We start from the raw sequence: 27,825 nt of genomic DNA, 5'->3' as shown, positions 1-27,825 counted from the left end.
GCACCAGCCACAGCAAGAGGGGCCTGGATTTGTCAGCTCAGCAGGCCTACCTTGTTGGAGGGTGGCTGTTCACAAAGCTGTCGTGGGACTCCTGTGATGGTTTCTAGTATTGCTGTCATTTGGGGAGAACTCACTCAAATCAGGCTTACTCCTTCCTAAAAAATCTCTATTTCTAGAGTAAACCTGGTCTTTGTCAAATTGGTACAGTTTTGGGGCTGCAGGGTTAGGTGTTAGGCACAGATAATGTTGGCATTCACCCCTGTTTAGAGTCATTGAAATTGAATTTCTTTTCTGAAGAGTGGTTGTTTGCTATGTACAAGGTAAAAATAGGCTCAGAACTCCTCATATTAAGTAAAATATCTTTTTTTAGTTTGAATTTTCCTTTGTTATAGTGGATTATATAAAGGTCATAAGTATATTTCAGTTTTGCACAAGAGTTAAAGTTGGGGGTTCTCCTTAAAAATTTCTGCAAGTGGCCTCATACTATCTCATGTTACCTTCTACCTTCCACCTCCCTCCTTCCTTCCACTTCACCTTAAAGAACGCTTTGCCTCTGGTCATAGTTCAATTCCTACAAGGATGAGATCAGAGGAAATAGGCGTGAAGGGGGAAGGGAGCAGGGATAAAAAGAAAAGGAGGGTAGGTATTCATATTTAGGGGACACGCTTGCTGAGAGTCTGTGTTGTCCTAACTAATTAAATTTCAGCACTTTTTGGGTTTAAGACACTTTTCCAGATAAGTTTGCCTTTAAATAATTCTTCAACCAGCAATCAGTCAGGGAAGAGGAGCCCAGAAAGCAGCCCAATCCAGCTCCCACATTTAATAAATCAGTCCATCTCTGATGCCTATATGCTGCCCTTCTCCCTTCCCCATCAGGCTGCCTCCTTCCCTCTCCCCACAGCTGCCTACACTCAAGAATGCCCTGGGCTTCCCAGAATGATGGACAATGGTGGTAGGCCTGACAGGCTCACCAGATTCTAATTATCTGCTGCCTCCCATTGACATTCATATCTGCCTGCTCCATAGGCATGCCCATGCCTGGCCAGCCTTGTCTTCACAGCTCCCCTCCCCATGACAGGTCTGAGATGGGGGTGCTGTGGGGTGGTAGTTATTTCTATTTTCACTCTGCTGTTCTGGGTAACCAGTGTTTGGATTTATATACACAGGAACAGCTACTCTCATTGGATTAGAAAGTAGGAAAAGAGTTGTGAATAGGAAATTTTGCCTCCCATCATTATCGTTATCAAAACAGAAACCTTCCCATTTTTCCTAAACTTTCAAAGCCTCCTCATTTAAGCTCCAAGCATTTTTATTATTTTTTTGACAAATGGAACAGCCGCAGGTCATAAAAGTACAGCTTAATAAGTTTATTCTAACTCAAAGCATTTACTAATCAGCATTCAAAAAGAAAAAAACAGGCCCTTATCAGTACCCAGAAACCATCCCCCAGGGAGCTACTGTCCTGACTCGACCAGGAGCTGTTTTTTATCTTTTATTGGAACTGAGCTACAATTAAAACAAAATTTAATATATTTTTAAAAAGAAAGGGACTTAGACTCTCATAAAGACCTTTGGGACAGGGGAGGTCCAAGGTGAGAAAGCAGAGTAAGAATGTCAAAGCAGTGTTTTTTCTTTCCCTCTTTCCTAAAGGAATGGTGACATTAAGCTGTGAGTCACCTGCTGAGAATGACAGGGAGCCCAGGGTACCTGTGGAGAAAATCATAGCAATAGATGCATATACAATCACCACATCCAAGGATGTGGGCTTGGGGGAATTTTTAATATTTACTTTCTAACTTCAAAGAGGTTTTTGGTGCATGTGCAAACACAGTGTGTGCCCAGGGTGTCTATTGCATTGCTTTATCAATTAAATGGTGACTTCTTTCTGAGGTGGAATGTCATGGACTCCCGCTTCTAGCTCCATGTAGAATGGGGGAGACCCTGGCCTTCCCATCTGGTAACCACAGGAGGTTGTCAGAAACTGATCAAGGGCAGGCATGCTGGGATGAGAGTTGAGGCCAATCAGATCCCTTAATTGTTCTACAAATTTTGTCTTCCTTGATCAAATTGTTTTATTAAAATAATCTTTCTGTCTTCAACTGACTTTCCCAGTTTTATCAACCAGAAAAAAATTTAAACCTGACTTTCCCAGTGTCCTGGATTGCACTCAAGTTATTGCTCAATGTCGGTGACACAAAGCGTGAGAGAGGTAGGGTTCTCTGGTGAAGATTTGAACCTGCTTGCAACATTCTTTGAATTCTAAAATGAAGTAAATGTTATTGTTTTGCTTCATAAAAACCATGTTGTTCCACAAAGTGGAATAACATTTGTAGAAACTGGCAAGATAGAAACCAATGGCTTGGTTAGTAATTTTCCCTGGAAGAATTAAAAATCCTTCTTCCCTTATACCACTTTATATTTTAAATAGTCCAGTGAGATATGTCTTTAAGGGGGATAAATCATGTATGAAAGGTCAGTAGTAAAAGGGAACTAATTTTTCATTATGCAAACAATGACTAATTTAGTATTTGGAGGAAAATGCATTTTACCAAGGTGCCGTTAAGGGGCTTTTTTTTTTTTTTTTTAAATTCTATTTTTTTTTTTTTAAGATTTATTTATTTATTTATACAAGCACTGGATACAGTCAGAAGCACGGGAGGGTGAGAGAATTCACCAGAGCCAGAGCGGGGAGCAGAGCAGGCAGAAGCACCGAAGTACACTGCTGAGGGGAGCAGCGGGCGGCAGGAGAGGTCTGCGCGCCATGTGGGACCCTCCTCCGGTGGCCGGGGAGCAGCTGGGGATCGAACCGGTGCTACAGAGGCTGCGGGCAGCTTCGCAACCCAGCGCTCAACCGTTGCGCCACCAGGGAGGCCCCGTTAAGGGGCTTTTTCTTGCTGTCCAGAGAGAATTCAGTTATTCTCTTCTAGGTAGAAATTAGTTTTAGCAAAGTCATGTACTCTCTTTTTATAAGATCTTTTATATAGTATCTGAAACATTTGTAATAGTTAAGGCATCTGTAAAAGAGCCATTTGCCTTATCTGTATTATTATTATTTTATTTGGCAGACTTCTTTTGCTTTGTCCCAGATTCAAGGTACTGGCAGAATACGGGCATTTTGAGATAAGAAAATCTCTTATCTGCATTCAAGGTGGAGATTATCCTTATGAGTTCCCTCTTTTATAATTATTTCTAAAGCATTTATTTTCCTGTATTATAAAATTCTTAGCTTTTGGGGCTACTATTGGTTTCATGGCCTAATCACGATCTTATGCATATTATATTATGTAAGAAATTCAGGAAACTGAAAAGCATATTAAACAGATATAGCATAATTTTTATAGATAAATGAATGCTGTCTCCTTTAGAATAAACCCCTCTGAATCCAGCAAGTATGTGTTAGAGGCTAGGGTTTGCACTTTTAAGACATAAAAGTAACTTTGAGCCATATCTAGTAAATAAATAGTGAGCCTCTAACTTAGGGAAGGAAGCTTTCAGGCATTTCTTGAGCCTACCTAGTATATGTACGTATGTCAGTGTTCCTACAAGGAGGGAACTGCTATCCCCTATTTGATAGCTGGGCAAGTTCCAAGAAATGGCCTGCCCAAGCTCACAGAACTATAAAGTGGATTTCACTCAGATCACGTCAACCCCAAAGTCATTCATTCTTTCTCCATATTGTGCTAATTATTTTTGTTATTATTTTTCTAACTGTGTTTAGAAAAAAACGTTGTCTCTAAAATCATGAAGCTACTTTTTGGGTCTGGTTTATGAATTGATTTTAGATGCAAATGAACAAAGGAATATTTAAAATTTAAAAAAAAAACAGACACAAAAGAAATTAAAAAATATTTTGATTGGGGTCAAAATAAAGGGGTTGCAATTATATGGGGAATATAAAAATAAAATTAAAAAAAGAAAATCAAATTTTGAAAAATGTCATCATTGAAATAAGCAGTTTCTTGAAAGGAGAACTCTAATATAGATGTCTATGTTCTATCAGTGTGTAGAGAAAATGTGTTTGAAATTATACGTCCTATGTGATAGATGGCCTCACCCATTTTTCCAAATTATCTGACTTGAGTTTCACTCTGGGTTTTAAAAGATTTTGTTGATAAACCTGTTGGATAGTCACTCATTTCACATGTTATGAAAGTGACTTTAGACTTCAACTCGATTATTTTTGATTAGAGGGCTGTACCCACTTGCTGCCGTTAGCTTGTTCTAACATAGACAAGGCTGCTAAAGTAGGAGAGAAGAATGGACCCCCCCACCCCCGGGACCCTGAAAGCAAAAGTGGGAGCTTCAGCCTGGGTGAGATTCTGGCCCTGGGTCAGAAGCCACTGCCATCTGGAGTGCAGACTAGAGAGAGCTCTGGGTGGCATAATACTTGGTGCAGAAATTTTGTTGTTATTTTAAATTGAAATATAATTGACATATAACGTATTAGTTTCAGGTGTGCAGCACAATGATTCTACATATGTATACACTGTGAAATGATCACCACACAAAGTCACAAGATTTTTTTTTTTCTTGTCATGAGAACTTTTTAAGGTTTACTCTCTCAGCAGCTTTCAAATATGCAATACAATATTATTGCCCATACTCACCATGCTGTACATTACATCCCCATGACTTATTTATTTTATAACTACAACTTTTTACCTCTTGTCCCTTCACCCATTTCCTCCTCTGGCAAACACTAATCTGTTCTCTGTGTGCGTTTTGTTTTTTAGGTTCCATATAAATTGATGTTATATGGTCTTTGTCTCTTACCAGAATACTGTCAGGGCCCCTCCATGTTGTTCTAAATGGCAAGATTCCATTCTGGTTTATTTATTTATTTATTTATTTTTAAGTCAATTTGTTTCTTTTTTTTTTAAGATTTATTTATTTATTTATACAAGCACTGGGTACAGTCAGAAGTGCGGGAGGGTGAGAGAATTCACCAGAGCCAGAGCGGGGAACAGAACAGGCAGATTGACGAAGTACACTGCTGAGGGAAGCAGCGGGCATGCAGGAGAGGTCTGCGTGCCATGTGGGACCCTCGCCTGATGGCCGGGGATCGAACCAGCGCTGCAGAGGTGGGCAGCTTCGCAACCCAGCGCTCAACCGCTGCACCACTGGGGAGGCCCCTTTTCTGGTTTTTTTTTTTTGACTGAATATTCCATTTTATACACACATATTCACAAACACACATACACACACCATCTCTTTATCCACTTATTCATTAGTGTATACTTGGGTTGTTTCCATCCCTTCGCTGTTATAAATAATGCTATAATGAGCACAGGGGTGCATATATCTTTTTGAATTAGTATTTCTTGTTTTCTTTGAATAAATGTCCAGAAAAGGAATGGTAGTTTTATTGCTAGTAAGTGAATTCTTATAATAGTTCCTTTTTTAACTTTTTGAGGAACCTCCATATAGTTATTCTTAGAGGCTGCACCAATTTACATTCCCGCCAACAGTGTATGAGAATTCCCTGTTCTCCATAACCTTGCCAGCACTTGTTACGTGTTGTCTTGTTGATACTGGTGTGATGTGATATCTGATAGTGGTTTTGATTTGTATTTTCCCTGGTGATTAATGATGTTGGTACATCCTTTCATATGCCTATCGGTGATCTGTATGTCTTCGGGGGGGCGGGGGGAATGTCTCTTCAGAGCCTTTGTCCATTTTTAAATTGGATTGTTTGTTTTTTTGCTAGTGAGTTGTATGACTTCTTTAAATATATTGGACATTAGCCCCTTGGGAGGGATGTATGATTTGCAAATATTTTCTTCCATTCTGTAAGCTGCCTTTTCATTTTATTGATCGTTTCCTTTGCTGTGAAGAGACTATAATTTGATGTAACCTCACTTGCTTATTTTTTTCCTGTATTGCCTTTTCTTTTGAAGTTGGATCCAAAAAAATCATAACCAAGTCTGATGTCAGATGTATGTTTTCTTCTAGGAGTTTTATGGTTTCAAGTCCCTAATCCATTATAAGTTAATTTTTGTTTATGTTGTAAGATAATGTTTCATTCTTTCACTTGTGGATAACAATTTTTTCCAAAACAATTTATTGAAAAAGCTGTCCCTTTCCAATTGAATAGTCTTGCCTCCATTGTGATAATTTAATTGACAAATATATGTGTGCATTTTCTCTGGGCTCTGTTCTCTGTTCCATTGATATATGTTTGTTTTTATGCCAGTACCATTTTGTTTTGATTACAGTAACTTGATAATATAGTTTGAAATCAAGGAGTGTGATGCCTCCATTTTGTTCTTCTTTTTCATGATTTCTTTGCCTACTCAGGATCTTTGGTGGTTCGATACATATTTTAAGATTGCTTTATTTCTTTGAAAAATGTCATTGGAATTTTCTAGGAATTGCATTGAATCTGCAAATTGCTTTGGGTAATGTAGATATTGTAGCAGTATTAATTCTTTCAATCATCAGCATGGAATATCTCTACATTTACTTGTCTTCGATTTCTTTCATCAGTGTCTTAAAATTTTTAGTGTACAGGTCTTTCACATCCTTAAATTTATTTCTAGGTATTTATTATTTTTTGATAAATCTGTAAATGGGATGGTTTTCTTAATTTTTCTTTCTGATAATTCTTTGTTAGTGTTTTTTTTTCTTGGTGATCCTACCTGAAGTTCTGACAATTTGGTTTGTCTTTTCAAAGAACCAGCTTATTTTCATTGATCTTTTCTTTTTGTTTTTTTGTATTCTCTATTTGTTATCGCTTTCCTTCTGCTAGTTTTGGTTTTTGTTTTTGTTTTTTAATTTTTTCCAGATCATTAGCTGCAATGTCAAATTGTTTATTTGAAATTTTTCTTGTTCCTTGAGGTAGATCCATATTGTTATGAACTTTGCTGTTAGAACTGTTCTTGCTGTCTCCTTTGATTTTGTATGTTGTATTTCTTTTGTTTCAAGGTATTTTTTGATTTATCCTTTGCTCTCTTTGTTGACCTATGGGTTGCTAGGTAGCAGGCTATTTAATCTTTGCATATTCATATTTCACTTTTCTTCTTATAATTATTTCTAGTTTCTGAAAATATGTATGATATGATTTCACTTTTTTCAAATTTATTGAGACTTGTCTTGTGGCCTAAGATAGATCCATCCTGGAGAATGTTCCATATGCACTTGAGAAGAATATGTATTCTGCTGCTTTTGAATAGAATGTTCTGTATATATCTATTAAATCCATCTGGGCCAGGTGAATTATTTTTAAAACTCTTTAAAGAATTGGAATTTTGCCAGTGGTGTTCCTTTTCTAAAAGGTACCAGTATAGAATTCTTGAGACATATATAGCAAAACATTTTTATGTCATAAGTCCAGGACAAATATTTGCTCTTATGTTTTGTGACTTAATAATCTTAATTACTAATTTTCTCTATCATTAAAAAATGCTTTTGTGGAACCCAACATGTAAAGGTAGTATTTATATTCCACATAGCTCTAGATCCATGTGGGTGCCCAATGAATATTTTCTGAGCTGAGTTGAACACAAAAATTTTCAAAGTATGTTTAATCCATATGTGATCTTATAATCTTGTATGCAGATATCTGTCTGCAAGCATGGGTTAAACTTTTTTCAAGTACACTAGCAGGATATCAAAGTTTTTAATAGAATATAATTGACAAAAAGCCAATAGAGTATTATATTTATAACACATTAAGTAATATGGGCCAGCAAGAAATGGAATTGTGGTGTGAAACCAAGCAGAAAGACCTGTGCTCCCTGGAAGTGTCAGGGCCAGATCCAGGGTGCTGAGTCTTATGTGAGACATAGAAACTCATGCCAATCATTTGAAAAATCTCTTTCCAGAAACCGAAAGCTCCAGCATCTCCCACCACAGAGGAGGGGCCCTGCCCTTCCTTTCCTAAACCCCCGGTGGACCCTGTGAAGATTAGAAAAATAAGCAGTGCCCGGGCACGCTTATTCAGGGCGGCTTCCCAGGGGACTCTTCTGCCGGACAGGACCCTTCCTCCTCCTGAACGTAAGGCTGCATAACATCCTTTAAAACCTGGGACAGTCATATTTCTTGAATTTGCACACAAAAGCTATTTCTATATAAATTTTGCTAGCCCTACACGATTGTAACAGTGACTCAGACTAGTTAATATTATGGAAAAATCTGAGTATGAAACATTGTTTTGATATTTTTCTGGTTGTTTATAAAGAAACATAAATATTATAGTTTTTAAAAAAGCATTCCTTAGTAGGAAAGAGTATTTGCACAAGTATTTTCTAATGAATGGGTTCATATATGTTGGAAATAAATAATGTTTAAATTAGAACTCAAAAGTTATTAATTTCATTAGGTATATTTAAGATTCATATAATGTACACTAAGCTTAGGTGTTTGAAGATGTCTTTCTGATCCCATGTTAATTGGGGTCAAATAAACAAAAGTTAATTGGGGCTTTCCTACTGCCATAGAATTCTAGCAGGGATCTAAACCTAGGTACAGAGAGGTTAAAAATCTGAAATTCCAAGTCCAGTGCATGCTAAGGTTTTCAAACTGTAGAAAATAGCCCATCAGTGGGATGATACTCAAGTCAGTGGATCACATCAGCATTTAAAAAGAATGAAGTGGGGTAGAATGGGTAATATCAGAGTCCATTGTAGGCAGTAAGGGTTAAATATTGCTTCAGTCATGTAGTTGTGTGTTCAAGGTCACATTATAAGTTTCTTATTGTATGTAGCCCAAAAAGTTGAAAAACTACCTCACTGACAGAACTGACCTTTCTTTAACCAACAAGAATTGATGAAGAGGGGTAGGTTTATAGTGACAGAAAGGAGATCGTCTGAAGATGGATCCTAAGGTTACAAGCTGCCACCTGAGGATCCTACTTGTTTGGCATGCAAGCATTTTCTTTTAATTAGTTGCCAACATTTACATGTAGAAGTTCTCATGGAAGAATCCAGATTTATGACTTGAAAGATCTGGCTGCACCAGACCCCATTCTGTATAGTTGCTTATGGGATGAAAGGAGCCGAATAATCTGAGTAGAACTCACTCCCAATGGCCCTGGTGTGATCTACAGCTCCCTCTGCCTCCCCAGCCCATATCACTCATTTTCCTTTCTGATCCCTGTGGTCCCTCATAAAGATAAAGAGGTAGAATCAAGGAGAAAGGAAAAGGCACAGAGTCAGTACAGGGTATGCATGTCACATGTTAGGCCATGTATGTTTAATCAACTTACTTTACCTCCATGCCCCAATGTGTATCTTTTCAGTCATTTATTCATTCATTCATTCATTCAGTCAGTCAGTCAGTCACCACAAGGCTGTTCAGGGCTGAGGCTAAGGGGAACAGGCCTGAGCATGGTGTGCTTGTTCTTTCTCGCCCTGGTTTGTTCTCTGGGAGGTGCTGAGTGTCATTTCCTAGCACCAGGGCCCTGTTCACATGTCAAGTTGCGCTGAAGCATGTCTTTGTTACAGTTCTTTTATCCACCCTGTTTGCATTTTTCCCACATCACCGTTCTCATCATCCCTGAGGTCTGTGTCAGCACTCAGGTCATAATGGCAGTAAAAGTCATTGCCATTTTAAAAACACATCACCCAATTAAACAAATATAAATTTTAGCATGCCAGCTTTAAAATCATTGTCATCAGTACCAGCAACTCCCTGGTACATTTCATTGTCCCTATTGTTTAGAAAAGGTACCCTTTGTTAGGTAACTGAGGTGGTAAAGGCAGCTGTGCTTGGAGACAGAGGGCCCGTCCCTGCCTTTGGTGTGAAGTCATTTGTGACCAACACAGCCGCAGGCAGAACTAAGGATGTGGTGGCACTTTTGAAATTCCTGATGTAAGGAAATGGCAGGGAAGCACTGTAGTCACCCTCCTAGGGCTGGCAGTTTACTTGCTGTGTGATCAAATAGGGGTTTTGCTGGAGGTGACAGTGTTGCTAATATGTCCCCAGTTATTTAAGCCAGACAGAGACCAGTGCAGTCTCAACCTCCTCCCAGACCCTTGACATTCCTGCCATCGTGGAGGCCTCCAGGTGCTCTCTTGGGTCTGCATTCTCTTTTCCTGACACTGTCTCACAGTCATCACCTTTTGCCTTGTCCGGGTCTTCCAGCTCTCCTGTCCTGCTCTGTCCTCAGCCCCCTGGGGGTACACAAGGACCCTCAGTCCTCAAAGCAGTGAGCAGTGCTTGGGGAAGCCAAGCTCCCAGCTAGACATGGCTGTGAACAGCAGCCTCCTTCCCTTATTCCCGTACACCATGAAAAACAATCATTTTCTGTGTATGCCATAAGGGTCAGAGGTCAGGGCACACAAAAAAATCTTGCTTAAAAACCTCTCAGAGATCCCCCTGGGCCTAGAAGAGTATTTGCCAAACTGAGTTGCAGGGAACACTTTTGGCAAACTATTAATAGCTTTTCCTTGGAAAAAGAGTTCAGTGCTCAAATAAGTCTGTCCACTCCCTGTCCCTCTTCCACATTCACGGAGCACAAGGGCACAGAAAAGCCGTCTGTCTGGTAAAGAAACCTGCTTAATTTTAATTCCATCCAGTATTTCACAACCTACTTGACTGTGAAATCGGTTTGGGAAATACTGACCTAGCACAGAAGTCAGCAAACTTTTTCTATAAAGGGCCAGAGTGAATATCTTAGACTTGCTGGGCCATATAGTTTCTGTTCAACCTTCTCAATTCTGCTGTTGTAGTGGGAAAATAACTGGAGACTGATTTATGGCCAGTGAAATTTGAATTTCATGTCATTTTCACATGTTATGTTTTCCCCCCAACCATTTAAAAATATAAACTCTGGGCCTCCCTGGTGGCGCAGACGGTTGAGCGCAGCGCTGTGAAGCTGTCCACAGCCTCTACAGCACCGGTTTGATCCTGGCCGGCTGAGGGGATACCCACATGGTGCAGCAGACCTCTTCTGTCTAGCCCACTGCTCCCCCCAGCAGTGTATTTCAGTTGGTCTGCCTGTTCTGTTCCCCACTCTGCCTCTGGTGAATCTTCTCACCCTCCTGCACATCTGGCCTGTACCCCAATTCTTGTATGAATAAATAAATCTTTAAAAAATAAAAATATAAACTCCATTCTTAGCATGGGTCTGTGTGCACAAAGGCAGGAGGCAGATCCAATTGGGTGGAGCTGTGGTTTTCTGACCCCTGGCCCAGGGGATTCAGTCCCTACTTGGCATGCACAGCCCTCTGGCAACTGGCCCCCAGCCTGATATTCTAGGCCTTTCTCTCACCTCTCCTTTGCCCATTCTCTCCCTCCCTGTCACCCCTCCCACTCTGTCTAGGCCCCAGCAATATGGAACTCCTTCCAGTTCCCCACACACCCTGCTCTGTCAAGCCTCATGCAGGACCCACTTTATAACAATGTCTGAGTTTTGAGTGTGCATGCTAGCACCACGTAAGTCACTTCACTAGGCCTTATCACTTAATTCTCACCACACCTCTAAGAGGTGAGGGCCCCTGAGCAAGGTGAGCAAAGAGTGGCGTGGCCTTGCCAAATCACATGGCTGCTGCCCTGGGAGCCTGTGCTTGAGCCCAAGTCTGATGCAGTGCAAAGGCCATGCATGCTCTTTCCACCACACCGTCCTGGCTCTCCCTGAACTTGCTCTGTGACCTCAGACTGGTCACTTAATCTTTTGGGTTCTCCATTTCTCTAAAAAATGAAGGCCAAGAAAGTTATAAATAAACAAGGAAAAGAATTTAAAAATATCAAATATGAGTTAGACTCGCCAATCTCTAAGGTTTCTTTCAGCTTTAAAAGTCAGTGTTTGAAAAGCAAGGAGCTTGTTTAGAGGTATAGAGGGGGTGGTTTTGTTGTTGATTTTTTTCTTGCTATGTTGTTCAAGTGCAATCAGGGAACTCTGAGTTGGAAGAGCTTGCAAAGCAGTATTTTTCTGTATGAAGCTCATTCTCCTTTCCCCTTGGCAAAATATTTTATCTTAGATGAGAGTGTAGTAGCAGCTTTGTGGACATACTAATCTTGACACTGATAAAGCAATGGATTATAAGTCCAAGAATCTGCAGTCATAAATACAATAGACGTTTGAGTTCAGAGACTGCTTGCCTTTTTGCAATTCCATCTCATTCCTCTTTAGAAGACCTCATCAGTGTTCTAGTGCCCTCCTCTGTCTGCTAGTGAGGGGCTCTGCCCCCTGCCCCTCGCCTTCTACTTCCCTCCTCTCCTCCCCTCACCACTATACTTCTGCCATTTCTTGAGCACACCAGGCACATTCCTGCCTTAGGACCACCACACCAGCTGTTCCCGCTGCTGGAAATACTGTTCCTTGTCACCTGCTGGTTAGATGCCTCACCTCCATTAACCTATTCAACATTGTCACCTGCCCTCATTCCCATTTTCTTTTGTGCATCTCTGCTGTTCTGATTTTGTAATTTTTTCATTGCCTTTGTTATCCTATATACCTCTTTTTTATGATACATTACTTATTATCTGTTTATACCCATTAAAAAATAATTCCTATGAGGTCAGGGATATTTGTTTTGTCACTGATGCACCCCCAAGTGCCTAGGACAGTGCCTGACATTGGTGAGAGTCTCAATGAGTATTTTTGACTGAAAAATTACTGATGTAATCAAATTCAGGAAGAGTAGTCATTTATATGGACTAACCCTATGGGTTAGTTCACTGTTGGTAATGTCCCAGAAGTGTTCAGAAACCTAAATTTGAGTGTTTGCCTTCAGATAGAGAGCACAAAGATGATCAACTTACAGTCCTTTTCATTTTTACCTACTGAGTTGATGATGCTAAGCCCCAAATTATGGGAGGCCTTGTATATGTTCTGGGAGGTTTTGGCCATACACTCTCAGACTTGACAATCAGTAACAGTACTTTCAAATTGTACAAATTCCTAGGTTGAAAAGAGGACTGAAAGATTATGGTTCCTAACATAAATGCTTTGACCAAACATTTCCTTGGTTATTACAGCAAAGAAGACATTGGAATCCAAAGATACTGTCATGATGGGGGACTCTATGGTGAAAATAAGTGGGAGTTACTTAACAGAACCACATGCCACTGGCCGCTTAAAGAATCACCCACTTCAGCTAACTTATGATGGCAGCTTCAGTGAAATCAAGGAACAAGAAATGTTCAGAGGGGCAACATCCTTGCCATCTCATCTCAGAAGTGGAGGGTCAGTATTTTTAAATTTAACTTTCTGCTCAGGATACCATGTCATTTATGAGTTTGTTCTTATGTGGATCATTTCCCCCTTTTACAAACAAATTTTAAGTTCATGAAGTGTGGTAGGAGATAACTCTTCTCATAGCTGAATGGAGTTGATTTTACATTATTCCCTGTTTAGTTCTCAGGAAAATGTTTATTCCTACCTGCCAAACCACTGCTTTTCTAGGACTTTCAGCACCAAGCCTGTGCTTTTTTGATGGGTGACTGTGGCCGACCCTTGAGTGAGGGCTGGTCATTCTGTGAGTATGTGCTGTTTGGGATTCCTGTCGGCCTAGAATCTCCAGTTACCTCTCTATGGGTTAATTCATGTTTGTTAACTTCACAAAAGAGTGGACACTGAATTAACTTTATTCTCCTATCTGAATTAAAAACTCTGCTTTGCAAACTAATAGATAAAACAGGAGAGACCTATGATTTTTTTCTTATTTATGATATTCCTGCACTAAGGTGAATGATTGGGAATTACTTTAGTTTATGCCATGTTCCTAGATAGGGCTTCCTTGAGAAGCAGTTTTCCCACTACACTATGGATTTGTAGAGAAATGTTCGTTGCTGTGGACCATGTGAATTCTTCCCCTTGTGCTTTCCTCAATAAGCCTGAATAGCCAACCGCTGGGGGCCGGGGTGGAACAGCAAGAGTGGGCTCTGTTTTCCAGGCTCAGCCAGTGGTAATGCTAAGAAGGCAGAGGTCTTGGACTAGACAGGGTCACTCAGTCAAGGATATTTTTCTACAAGTTTCCATTTGATCATTATGGACAACTGCCCAGTATGAATTTGCTTAACGAGATTAAATTCCAAGGGCCATTTTAAGACCAAGTACTTGTTACCCTTACTTTAGATCTTGAGTCTGACTTTGGCTTGTACACATAAAGCATGCTGAAAACTTCTCTGAACTGACTACTTGGCAGCTCTGAGTTTAGCTGAACTGACCTTGTCTGTTAACACAGCCTGAAGAGTGTCGCACACGCAGAATTTATATTAGGCAACCTCCCGGTCCTTGTAATATTGCTTTGCATTCAGAACATTTTTCAAATTAAAGGAAAAATGAAATGTCTCCTTAAGTGGAAGAGAATGACTTCAGATTGGGACTTTGGGAGTTGAGCACAAAACATCAAACTGGCCACTGCGACAAATCTTTTCCAGTTGGTGAATAAGAATAGGCTGCAGACCTCAGAGCCTAAACATAAAAGGCAGCAGGAGAACTGGTGTTTCTCTCAGCACTGAAGTGAAAAGGAAACATTTATCTTGCTGTACCCATACTTACTGTAATTAAAGTTGACTAGGGAAAACCAGACACAAGAGCTGTCTTATTTTATTATTATTGTTATTTGTATTTATTTATTTTTTTGCAAACCTTCAGAGCTTGCAAAATAATCTGGCAAGCCAGGGTTCATTATGTCTTCCTTAGTCTGGGACAGCAAAGGTATTTCTAGTTATATGTTTTATCCCACAAACAGCAAAGGAGAAATCAATTAGGGACTGGAGGCACTTCTGACTGTCCAAAATTACGAGGCGTTGGCAGCAACACTAATTGTTTTCTCTTTGTTTTGTTAGGATGGCTTTTGTATTGTCTAATGATCGTGTCTGAGTTGGGTTTGCAATACACCCTGGCAAGTTTGACTCCCAATAACATTTTTGCAGTGTGAATCTTTACCTCCTTTAATCACTGGATGGGATTTTGTTGAAGTGGTGCCAGAAAATAGAAGTTTATACAGTAGAATTAAAACAAACCAGAAAATGGAAACTATTAGCAAGTCTTTCATTAATTATATTTGTGAATCAGTCTGGGACACTTGATAATTGTTTCTTGTAAACATTAAGTGAATAATTCCAAGAAATGATCTTTGCTATGCAGTGGAGTATTCCCAGTTTTGATGCTGAAGCCCTACCCTCAATTAACATTTTTTCATCTCTAGACAATAAAGTGGAAAGTGAGGACTTATCAGTGAGCTGGGAGGCAGGGTAATGAATGCAAGACTAGAAAAGAAGGCATGAGATGACAAAGGGTTGAGGAGGAGACTGTGTGAAGGGGGCAGAAGAAGTGGGGACACGTTCCCCACACATACTGTGTAGTGAGAGGGCAGCCAACTCACATTGAGGGCCTCTCTGCCTAGCTGCGGAAAGCCTAGTCCCGAGTCACTTAAAAACATTCTGAGAAAAGTGTCATTTGGCAATTTTTTGGCATTGTATAAACATCACGTGTAATTATGCAAACCTGGATGATGTAGCCTCTGTACATGTAGGCACGATGGTGCAGGCTATTGGGGCAACCCTCATATATGTTCCATCGTTAGCCAAACACTTGTTAAGTGACCCATCTCTGATAGTTGATTTCAGTGAAGCCAAACTCATTTGTATGCCATTCCTTTAGCATATGGGTAACTCAGACATGGGATGGACTGGAGTTTAACTCTGCTGGTTGTGGTGGGAAAATAATTTGCTGAGCAATATATCATTATCAATATGCTCTTGGGGGAGGGAGAAACTATGTAACTTTCCAAAAGGTAACACATTCTGAAGCACTTATCAGAGGAACATCTTCCAAATATGTGCCAGTTACAAATAGTCTCTGTGTATCCACTTAAGCATTTATTTAAGGTTTGGCAGGTCTTCCCCTTAGCAGCACTCCATTTTCTCTTACTTTGTGTTCCCATATGGATTGAAAACAGCTTCCATTAAAATATATATGTGTTTTTATCTCCATTCCTCTATCTAGTGGTTCAATATGATGAATCCCTTTATGTATCTGTTTAAAATCCTTCTAAGACTTTCTGGAAAAAAAGTTTAAATTAAAAAAAATAAGGCAAATATTGTTCAAACCATTGTGGTTTGGAAACGTGATCTTTAGGAAGAAAGCCCAAGAGTAGTCAATTGTAGAGCCAGAATCCCTAGGCTTAGGTTTGGGTTTTTTTTTTTTTTCCCCAGCCATTTGATTTAGAAATGATATTTGAGAAGTCTCAATATTTTCAGAGATTGAATTTTTTATTCTGTAAAATGAAAATAACCATACTCCTTCTTTCCTCTCTCCTCCCAGCCCATACTATAGGGTGTGGATGCAATAATAAGGTTTTAAAGCCTTATTTGTAAGCTTCATGTGCTATTAGTATTGTTGGAATGAAAAATAGCCAAGAGGGTTTCTGATTAAAGGTGGTAAAGTAAAGGCATTCTGCAGCAACCATGATAGAAATGTAAAATAGTGTAGCCATTTTTGAAAGCTGTCTGGATCTTTCTTAAAAAAATCTAAAACTTGGGAAGACTGTACAATTTAGCAATCCCACTTCTGGGTATTTGTCCAAAGAACACAAGATCATCCATTTGAAAAATTATATGTTCCATAGTATAAATTATATGTTCCATAGTGTTTATTATTATTATTTACAATAGCTAAGACATGGAAGCAACTTGAATGCCCACTGATAGAGGAATGAATTAAGAAGGATATATAGTATATCCACATAATGGAATACCTTTCTACTATAAGGAAAGATGAAATTTTGCCATTTGCAGCAAGATAGAAGGACCTTGAAGGGATTATGCAAAGCAAAATCAGCCAGAAATATTGGATGACTTTACATATATGGGGAATATAAGAAAGCTGAGTGGATGAACTGAGAAAGCAAAATAAGCTAGAAGACATTGATGACTGAATTGAGGTTATAAAGGTGCAAAGGAGGGGTATGGGAAAAAGAGTGAAGGGGGCATAAGGGGTGGTAGTGGGTAATTTGATGTTGCCATTCTAATTGCTTTTTTAAAAATGTTTCCTTCAAAAATTAAAAAGCAACACAAAGCAGCAAAGAAGGAAAAATAGACAAATGTCATCAGTAAAACAGAAAAATGGCTTCAACCCCAAACTACAAAACATGAAACAAACTTTACACTGTAGTATGAGCTTGGCCTTTGCTTTTTGGGTTTTTCTTTTCTTCCTTATCTAGCATACGAGTGTGTGGAGTATAAGTCCTCTCCAACTGTATAATGAGCCATGATCAGTCCATGTTTGGAGGAGGGCTAACTCTCTCCCCTAGTCCTCTCCCTAGGGGGTTGTTTGACCCAGGGATGGCTGGTCAGAGTTTTCCAGTCCACCTGCCACAGCAGTTGGTTCAGTAGCAGGCACATGATCCAAGCCAGGCCTCTTGAGTTCCTCCCTGGGATTTTTGCCAGAGTCTTTGGGGATAGTGTTCTTCCTCCAAGTTCATAAGATGTGGAGGAGCTGACAGTAGCTATATCATTGCCTTGTGGAGAGTTACCCTGCCAGAGAAGTTTATAAACCAACAGGACAAATGACTGAAGTTAGTAACCAAGCTCAAGAATGATATATAACCCCCTGGATCCAGCTGTGCCTGAGGCCACTGCATCCATGCTATGCATTGCTCTGTTTCATGAACTAATATATGTTCCTTTTTCTTTTGCTCTTCCTTCCTTTCCCTTTCTCTTCTTACCTCTCTTTTTTTTTTTTGAATTTTTTTTTTTATAAATTTTATTGTTATATTCCCCATACAATTGCAGCCCCCCATTCTGACCCCAATCCCTCCCCTCCTGCCCCCGCCCCCCTAAAAGTGTCTCTGGTTCATAGTTTTTTGTTGATTTTGATTTTCACTTTCTTATAGTTATTCATTTTCCTGGTCCCTTATTTAAGTTTTCTAGATTCCTGCTATGAGTGAGACCATCCGGTATTTTTCTTTTTCTTTTTGGCTTATTTCGCTGAGCATGATCCCTTCCAGCGCCATCCATGTTGCTGCAAATTGCATGTGTTTATCTTTTTTGAATGCTGAGTAATATTCCATGGTGTATATGTACCACATCTTCTTGATCCAGTCATCTATTTTTGGGCATTTGGGTTGTTTCCAAAGCTTAGCTATTGTAAACAGTGCTGCTATAAACATAGGGGTGCAGGTGTTCTTTGGAATTGATGTTTCTGTGTCCTTTGGGTAAATACCTAGGAGTGGAATTGCTGGATCATATGGAAGCTCTATGTTTAGTAGGTCCAGAAATCTCCACACACTCTTCTTACCTCTCTTACCTTTTCTTTCTTTCTTTCTTCTTTCCTACATATGTATATACATATATTTGATAAGGACAGCTCATAGTATACTGGATTAGACTTTTGTCACTTGGAATATTATAACTAAAAGAATCTAGTTTACTGTCCCAGACTCCGAAAACAAGGGCTAATTTGAAAACAGACTTATCTCCTCAGACCTTGAGCAAGAAACACATTTCATGAAAAGCAAGCCCATTAGCTCTGAAAGGTAGATCAAATCACCTTTTCAAAGAGACAAGACCTAAGGATGTGGAAAGGCCACAGGGGAAATGAAAACCCTATTCAGGATTCATACGGTGAAGTGCTTGGGGAATGACGCCCAGGCTGACACTCTCCTCCTCTCCTGGGAGCCAGCTGGTTTCTGTGTACCTGTGGGGCAAGCAGTTTGCAGGATTAGAAGCCCAGGAGCCTGAGAAGTAGACACCACACGCTGTCCACAGCAAGGGCACACGCTCCATGTGGAAAGAAAGAACAGACTTCGTGAGCAGATGTTTGAGAAAACTAAAGTTGAAACTACAGCATCCCCTGGACCTCTCCTTCTAAGGATTCTTTTCATTCTTCAACAAATAATTGTCTCTGCCTCAAGATAAAATGCATTGGAACAAGCGTGCTAACATGGGATGGAGCATAGATATGTAAAGAAAATAACACAGGTGAAGACAATGAAGCACAAAAGGAATTACCCTCCAAAAACAAGCAAAGAGTTAAAACAGTTTTTTATGGTGTCAAAGAAATTATAATGTGATGGTTCTTTATAAAATGGAAAAAAAGATTATGCTAAATAAAATAAGTCAGAAGGAGAAAGACAAATGCCAGATGATTTCACTCATGTGGTATATAGAGAAACAAAGGAACAGTCAAATCTATACCCAAACAAACCCTAGAAATCTCAGTGCAGGATTGAGAGGAGAAGCACAGAGGGTGTGTGTGTGGGGTGGGGGGGGGGCGCATCTAAGGGTCTATGGTAGAGGACTGTAGGTGCTTTCAGGGTGGCATGGTGTGCTGACATACATCTGAAAAGGTGTGAAACTTTACTTTTTTTAAGATTTATTTTTTATACAAGAGCTGGGGTACAGGGCAGAGGCGCTGGAGGGTGAGAGGATTCACCAGAGACAGAGCGGGGAGCAGAACAGGCAGATGACCGAAATACAGGAGAGGTCTACCACCCCATGTGGGAATCTCCCTGGCTGGCCAGGAATCGAACCTGTGCTGCAGAGGCTGCGGACAGCTTTACAGAGCTGCGTTCAACCCGCTACACTGCCAGGGAGGCCCTGGGTGTGAAACTTTTGCCTTAAATCATGTACAGTGTTGTAAACCAACAAAAATAAGGAAATCACCTCTTCTTTGGTTTATAAGAATTCAAATTATAGGGGCCTCCTTGGTGGCTCAAGGGGTAAGTCTCAGCGCTATGATGGTATCAGCAGCCACTCTAGCAAGAGTTTGATCCCTGGCCGAGGACCTTACCCAGGGAGCTGTATGGTGCAGCAGACCTTTCCTGTCTCACCCACTGCTCCCCTCAGCATTGTATTTCAGTCAGTCTGCCTGTACTGCTCCCCACTCTGTCTCTGGTGAATCCTCTCACCCCCCCCCCCACACCTCTGGCCTGTACCTCAGTTCTTGTATGCATCAACAAATAGATCTTTAAAAAAATTAGGACAGAATAGAAAACAACTTTCAAATAAATATTTGAATCTGAAGCCAAAATGGATGCATCATGTCCCAACAAAATATGTGGAATAATCCATGCTGAAACACTTTCATTCACGCAGCACTAGAACACTACCATTATATGGTCCACACCCAAGTAGTAATTGTTGATTGGGTGGATAAATGAAAGAAAGTATCCTAAGGTCCACCAGGCTGAAAAAAGAAGTCTGTGAAGTCTGAAGCATAAAGGGATAATAAAAAGGCAACAGGCAGACATTTTCAAATGTGAATGAATTTGGAGAATATGCACTTTCTAGAAAACTCTTAGACAACAAAATAATGAGTCAGAATTCAAAATGCAGAAATGAAGAAGCTATGGTAAAAAACTGGTGGTGAGTATTTGTTTTCATACTGAGTTAAAACTAAACAACTCTGAAAATGATGGTTATGGAACAGAAACCTTGACAATGTAATAGTGATATAAATAACCCAAACTGGTACTTGAGGGGGTGTGTGAGTACTAATTACTTTGCTTCATAGTAGCGAATGGATTTGTCAGTAGCTACAGTCTGAAACTGAAATATATAGTTTAAAAAAGGATAATTTCAGCATCCTAATGTTTTGTTATTATTTTTTCCTTAACTTTAGAGAGATCTTTTAGAAACTAATATCTCTTGTGAAGACCCATTCATCTGAAGTTCTACAATTCCTTCAATTTCACCTCCATTTATTTCTCTGTTAAATTCAAGTAAAATTTATACTTAATACTTTTTGATTACAGTAACATGTATGGTATGATCCCATGTACATGTATCCATTTATCTGCCATTCTTCCAAGTCTTTTATTCTTTTATCTTTTAATCTGTACATTTGCAAACTATGTCTGGAATGATGTTTACCACATACTACAATATTTCCTGGTGGTGGGATCTTGGATGATTTTTTTAAAATGTTGTACTTATATTGCCTGGCCATCAATGATAACAATAAATATATCATTTTTTCAAAATTAGTGAAGTCATTATTCTTTCAAGAAATTAAGGATAATGTAGCTCAGAAACTTTCTATTTGGAAAATACAGACATTGGCCAGACTGATTCTGTAGAGTCCCACCTTATCAGACAGTTTTGATTTGATACGCATTTCGTGGTAAACAAAACCCTGGTTTGGGAGGTCAGGAGGTAGAGGAATGGACTCATCTACCACTGCTTATAAACGTGTCAGGCTTTGCTGCTCCCCTGTGGTCCCTGAAATAGCAGCATCAGCGTCACATGGGAGCTGTCAGGAATGCAACCTCAGGACCCTCCCTAGAACTGTTAGAATCTGCATTTTTATAAGATACCCAGGTAATTTGAATGCACACACAAGTCTTAGAAGCACTGTTGAGTGATAACTCTGTTGCTGGAGGGATGAATGGAGCCCTAAAAGAAAGCATCCTGCAAAGTTAGAGATGAGTACACCTATTCTGACCGGAAGGTCAGGGAAGGTTTCCTGGAATATATGGGGTATGGGGTGCCTCTCAAAGTTTCATTTTCAATAGGGTGGAGGCCTACTGTGTTCTTTGCTAAAGGAGTAGTGTAAATAGCTGAGACTTAATGTGGCAAGTTCAAACCAAGGCAGGTGGCCTGGTGTAGTGGAAACGTAGTTCCTGAGGCTTTAGACTATCAGGAGTCACTGAAGGGTTTTCAGCAGAGGACGTTAACCCTGGCAGCAGTGTGAGAGGTGATTGGAGAAGGGAGAGTTGGGCAGAGGAGACAGAGGAAAGCAGCTACCGCAATTGTGGTGGAGAATGATGGCATGTGAGCTGGGGCACCCTGTTAGGACATTAGAGCTGGAAAGCAGAGACTGGAAATCTGCATGGCATCAGTTTTCACAGTGACATGCTCTGGCAGGGGCAGCAACACCCCTTTTGTTGAAGCAGTGAAAAGCTGAAGCAGTGAAAAGTTCCTAGGGCTTTGCACATGAAGTGCCTTGAAACTGGGGCCTTGAAGGTTAAAGGAAACATGAAACTATGGGCCTTTACTTAGCAGAAGCCATGTCTGACCAAGTTTGCACATATGGAAATGGAATAATAACCAGTGTACAATTATTGAAAAAGGTCCTAAAATTATTTGTATAATCTTTATATATTTGTATATATGCATAGAGATATAGACTTATAAATACATATGTATTGTTTAATTTTGGACAACAATCCAATGCTATAGCTACCTTGGAGGACTTTCTTAGATTTTTGATCTTATGAATGTTCCTTGAAAATCATTCTTTCAGTTTCATCATGTTTGTATGTAAGTGTTTAAGCAGAATTTCATTTTTAATAGTTATTAAGAAAGAGTGTTAACCTGTCTGGAAACTATGTATCTGGAGCTTCAGGCTACAAAGACATGATGCAGGACACACCCTTTGCAGCCCCATTCTCAGACTGCAGTTAAAGAATCAGAGACTAATGCAGTCAGCCAACTAGCGCCCACCAGTCAGGTTCAGCCTACTGCCTGTTTTTGCAAATAATGTTTTACTGGATCGCAGTCACACCCATCATTTACCTATTGTCTGTGGCTGCTATGGTCGCACTATAGCAACACAAGGGAGTAGCTGTGACAGAGACTGTGTGGTGCCAAAGCCTAAATTATTTGCTACCTGCCTTAAATCTGTACAACTTGAGTCTAATTCTACAACTAAAGTGTCATTTTCTTAGTGAAAGGAAAAATTTAGCTCAAAATCCGCTCGATTTTCTTTTTATCATAAGCATCTGTTAAGAAAACCTTTCTTTTTTCTTACCTGTAATTTTTTCCCAAATGGAAATAAATGCATTTTTTTTCTAACTCCAAACCCTCCCATTTAGTCTACTTCCCTATATCTTTTTAGTTGTTTAGTTGAGCTTAGCTAACCACAATTTGAGAGCTGAAGCTGGTCTTTACAGCCTTGAGCTAAGAATGGTTTATGCATTTTTAAATCATTGCATTTTAAATGGTTACAAAAGTACCCACATAATAGCCTCAGATTTGCCATTTGGCCCACAAAGTGTGAAATATATACTGTCTGACTCTTTAAAAGAAGGTTTGCTGATCCCCGAATAAAGCACATGAGTCATAGTAATTGGAAGAATTATCAGAATTATAGCAAAGTGTGAAGAATGTTAGAAGAAATACACTTTTATTTCTTCGGTATATATCTGGCTATATATGTTGCATCTACTTCTTCCATGTGACCGATGCCCTGGATGGAAAGCAGCAACTCTGTGTGTGGCACTGTCTTGGCTACAGAAGGAGATGTGGCTACTACTGTCTTGGTTCTTGGTGGTCCACAGTCCAATATAGGACTCTTGTCAATGATTGTGAAGAGAAGACCTTGCTTTTGCTCTGAAACATGTGGGCTGCAGATGAAAGACCTGGGAATGCTGCACTATCTTGCTTTTCTCAGTTCTCCAACCTAATTGCTGATGGACCTGAAGGAAGGCCAGAGCTGAGAGAAGTGCCGAAGGATGGAGCGAAAGCCCTGATCACATCATATCTAAAACCCACCAAGTATTGACTTTCAAAGAGCCAATAAATTCCATTTGTTTAAGTCTGTTAGAATTAGGCTTTTGTTATTTGTAGATGAAGATATCTTACTAATAAGATGGAGTGTTATTCGGCCTCTAAGAAGAATTTCACAGAAGTGCTTTAAGGATTAATTTCTGGAATTGTTTTATATTGGGTACATCAAAAATCATTGTAAAAAATTTAATTATAGTCTTTAATAACATGGAACAGGAAGCTAGGACAAAGAACAATTATACTGGATGACTGAATCAAGATATAAAAACATATGATAGGCAGGAATCCTCTGCCAAATATAACACTGTGAAATTTAATAAGAATGAATGCAACATGGATGGAGCAATCTGCCTTATCTGCTGGTATGAGAAGAGGCAAGAGTTAACAAGACTATTATGAACCAAAACCACCCATGCAGTTTCAGGCTGTGTTATTTAGAACATCTCCTCTTTGTTCTTTAGGGCATACTTTTAGCTCATTTCAAGGTTTCAGACTTTAAAAGGGATCCAGACAAACAGAAACTCAGTAGCAAAACAGGCTTAGGAAGACATCTGAAACTGTATCACATGAGGAACAGTTAAAGGGAAGGGAGACATTTGTGATTGACATTAATGCTGCCAGCCAGCATAATGGTAAGCACTAATGGAGAACCATGACTAAGCAATTACACATCACTCCATGTAATCCTCACAACCACTTACATGGAGAGATACTATTACCAGCCTCTCACATGCAGATAAGGAAACCAAAGCTCTAGCAAATAACTTACCTGAGGTCACAAGTTATTATGTGGTAAAACCATGGAGTTTCAAACACAGGAGATGATTTTAAGTGATGAGCAAGACATCTTTAAGATTTCAAGGATCATCAGGAGGAATAAAGAGAAAGATTTGTGTCGGTAGCTCTGGTTAGTAGAAACAAGACCTCTGAGAGAAGTTACCAGGACACAGATTTCCGATGAGCTACAAGGCCGTCTGTTCTCTCTTTAGCATTTTGTTGATGTTTCTACCCTCACTCATGCTGCAGGACTTCAGCTGAATTGCCCCCATAGAAATCCTGTTAAACTTACCCTGGCAGGACAAGCAGTTCTTGCTCAGTCCTTGCCTTCTTTGACCTGCTTATTGTGCCTGCTTGTTTAACAAGCCCAACACGCTTGGGCTGCACGGGAGCACATTCTGTTTCTCCTCCTCCTCTGGGCTGCTTTCTCCCATCTGTCCTGGACCCTGAGTGTCTGACAAGGTCCTGAGGTCCTGATCTTTGACCCACTCTTCTGGTGATTCCAGCCCCTGAGTCCAGCTTTGGTCTTTTTTTTTTTTTTTTTATCACTTTTTTTTTTTAATAGAGGCATTTTTTTTTTATTTATTTATTTGTTTGTTTTGTTTACACATGCACTGGGTACAGTCAGAAGCGGGAGGGTGAGAGAATTCACCAGAGCCAGAGCGGGGAGCAGAGCAGACAGAAGGACCGAGGTACACTGCTGAGGGGAGCAGCGGGCGGCAGGAGAGGTCTGCGCGCCATGTGGGACCCTCGTCCGGTGGCCGGGGAGCAGCCGGGGATCGAACCGGCGCCGCAGAGGCCGCGGGCAGCTTCGCAACCCAGCGCTCAACCACTGCGCCACTGGAGAGGCCCCAGCTTTGGTCTTTAACAGAGCTTTCATCCTCATTTCCATCTCCTTTGCCAATGATCCATTTCTCATCAGAAACTCATCATGGCCACCAAAACCAGATTTGATTTGTTAAGGCCTATTCCCTAACCTCCCTCATTTCTTTTGATGTCAACCCTGCTGTCCTGGTTCTCCAGGTCTACCTTCTTTCTTCCTCCTGCCCGAAAGCCACTTGCTGATCCTATCAATTTTTCATTTATAGGCTCTCTTGAATTTGTACTGACTTCTCCGGTTTCACTGCCACCTTCATAGGATTAGTCCTTGTTATTTGTCTCCAAGTTTCTAAAAACTCTTGTTCCTGTGTAAATCGAATCTCATCATTTCTTGTATAAGAATCTATGACAGTTCCTTATTACCCATCAAACTGCATCCATTGAATCAACCCAGAGTTTCTGGCAACTCTTGCCAATAACACTTAGGAGGAGCCTAGTCCCATCTTGTGGCAATTTTGTGGGCAATTTTCCCCTGCCCAGAGTTCCAGCCTTCTCATGCTTCTCTTCAGCCCTTTACTCCCCTCCTAAGAACAGTGTTACTTGCTGATTCAACTTTTATTCTTCTAGGGCCTGCTTTGTGGCTCACTTCTCCCTTTCAGTAATCACTTCCTCTGCAGCATCCCTTTACTTCTAGTGCCCTGCTGAATTTCACATTCTAGTACTGATTAGAGACTCTGTTCTAATTTCCCATTTAAAAAAGCTTCCTTAGTTCCTTAAAGTAGATTTTAGATTCAGGGCAACACTTTATATGTACCTTGTCATAATAATATCCAGTGCCGCACTGGTCAGAGAGGTGCCTGTTGACTTAGAATGAAAGAGAAAAAATAATGTTGACAATTTATTAAATTATTCAAATGTACCAATCTCGGTACTAAATAGAATCATGGGCCTTATTTTGAGATAAAGAAACCAAGGTCAAGAGGGTAAACCATTTTCCCAAGGTCACATGGCTGATAAGGCTTGGACCCAGGGTTTGAACCTAGGTAACTTGGTCTGCATGCTCACCACTGTACCATGTGGGTCATAGAGGACATTAGTCAGTCCCAGTCCTGTGCTCTTCTTGAGAACTGGTAGAATCCAGCATTGTCATACGTGATCAGAAGTACCCTGTGTTCCCTTCTCCCCCACAAGTGGGGATGCATGGATGTGATATTTAAGGAGGCAACCTCATCATTGGCCATAACCTCAGGGAAGGTGGACCAGTGACTTTGAAAGGTCATTAATTGAAAGTATCTTGCTTGATATCAATAGTTTTAAGATAATAATGAAAAGAAGGCCTTGCCTCTTCGGTTCTCTGACTTTATTGGAATTTATAAGAGTGATTCAGATGGGGTTTTACAACCCGCTGAACATTTGGTATTTTATGCTTTCATAGACAGATTTTCTTTATTTCTGTTTTCTCTGAGACCTGCTCCATTTGAAGCTCAACTATGGAGAATGTTGACAAAGCGCATCTATCTCACTCTTCTTTGGCCAAGGAAATCTGGCTAACTGATCTATGATTTTACTATGTATAAAAAATAAAGTCATTGTTTCAGAGTATTAAATAATTAGATAATTTTTGGAAGATTAGCTTGATCTTTATTGCACGGCAAAAAGGAGTGTTAAATCAAGTGGTTTTTTTTTTTTTTTTTAAGACATGTTTGTAGAAAAATGACACTTGGAGAAGTTAATCCTTAGGGCAGTAGCAAAAGCTAAAGGCCAAGAATCTTAACTGACCAGTCACTGGGGTCTTACTGCCCAGGAAGCAGAAGCAATAGACATACATATGGATGTGCAGAGGTGACCCTGGCTGAGTGTGTCTATACATCCTTAGTGGGTTTTGGAGCAAATATTTGATGACAAAAATGAAAATTTGTTGTAGAAGTTGCACTATTATTTTCTCAGTGTCTTTGTAATTTTATACAGATATTTACTGTAAATTTATACAGATATTTACCTTTAAGTCCTTTTAAGTATCAGCTCTAATTAAAGAGAAGTTGTATCTTTCGTAAATTGCCTCTACATTAAAGATAACCTGTGTTTTAAAAAATGGCATATAATTCTCCTATTGGTCATCCGAAAGAGAGTGAGAGAGAGAGAGAGAGAGAGAGAGAGAGAGAGAGAGAGAGAGAGAGTCTCTCCGAGCTGTTAAAACACTAGTCTTTTGTGATTCCCGCAAGCTGGAGTTTTTTCTTATTGAAATAGTGACCTCTTGTGGTGGATATCCTTAATCAGTGTTCTCATTTGCAAAGTAAACTGGCTTTTTTTCTTGTTTCTAGCAACTATATTTCATACTGTAAAGCAAATCTTACTTGTTTAAAACAGAATTCTTAGTTGGAAATCAGATATTGATTAAAATGGGAGGTGGAGCACCAGACCCCATTCTATACATGATTCTCTGTGGCTTCTTCAGAAATGGTATATAGAGAAAGAGAAATGCTTTGGTGTTTGTGCTGAGTGCTGTGTCTTTCTCTTCCTCCTAGGGACCAGGGAGGCAGGCGCACAAGGGCCTCCTCCTGCCCGGGCAGCTCTGACCTGAGCAGGCAGAAACCCAAAGAAGGTGAGACATTGCGTTCTTCAGACACCCTCCCCCCAAACAGCCTCTCCATTCAGTGGAAAAACATTCGCACTGAAGATATCTAATGTTGGCACAGTGAAAATTTCAGGAACTTTGTCCACCTTGCTCACACATTAACATTTATTTTTATAAGTTTTCATTGTTTTCACAGCAGTCTTACCATTATCCAGCTCTAGTGCCTCTCCAGGGCACTGTCTCAAAGACCA

General features: G+C 40.0%; 1 protein-coding gene across 2 annotated transcripts in view; it reads left to right on the top strand.

Moving 5' to 3' along the window:
* Positions 1-27,825, top strand: part of ARMC2 (armadillo repeat containing 2) — a gene marked incomplete at its 3' end in the record, with an annotated part of 101,558 nt that overhangs the window by 4,477 nt on the left and 69,256 nt on the right. The window contains exons 3-5 of one of the 2 annotated variants that reach the window (XM_084228585.1): positions 7,824-7,995; positions 12,922-13,129; positions 27,525-27,601. In XM_084228585.1, coding sequence (XP_084084711.1) covers positions 7,824-7,995; positions 12,922-13,129; positions 27,525-27,601 — 457 coding nt within the window. Of the gene's footprint in view, positions 1-7,823; positions 7,996-12,921; positions 13,134-27,524; positions 27,602-27,825 lie in introns of both variants that reach the window. The other variant, XM_084228584.1, reaches the window with a different exon arrangement.

This window comes from Talpa europaea, assembly GCF_964194135.1.
Source record: "Talpa europaea genome assembly, chromosome: 2".
Taxonomy (NCBI): Eukaryota; Metazoa; Chordata; class Mammalia; order Eulipotyphla; family Talpidae; genus Talpa; species Talpa europaea.
Note: the sequence above shows the minus strand (reverse complement) of the source record. Positions and strands in the feature narration are given on the sequence as shown.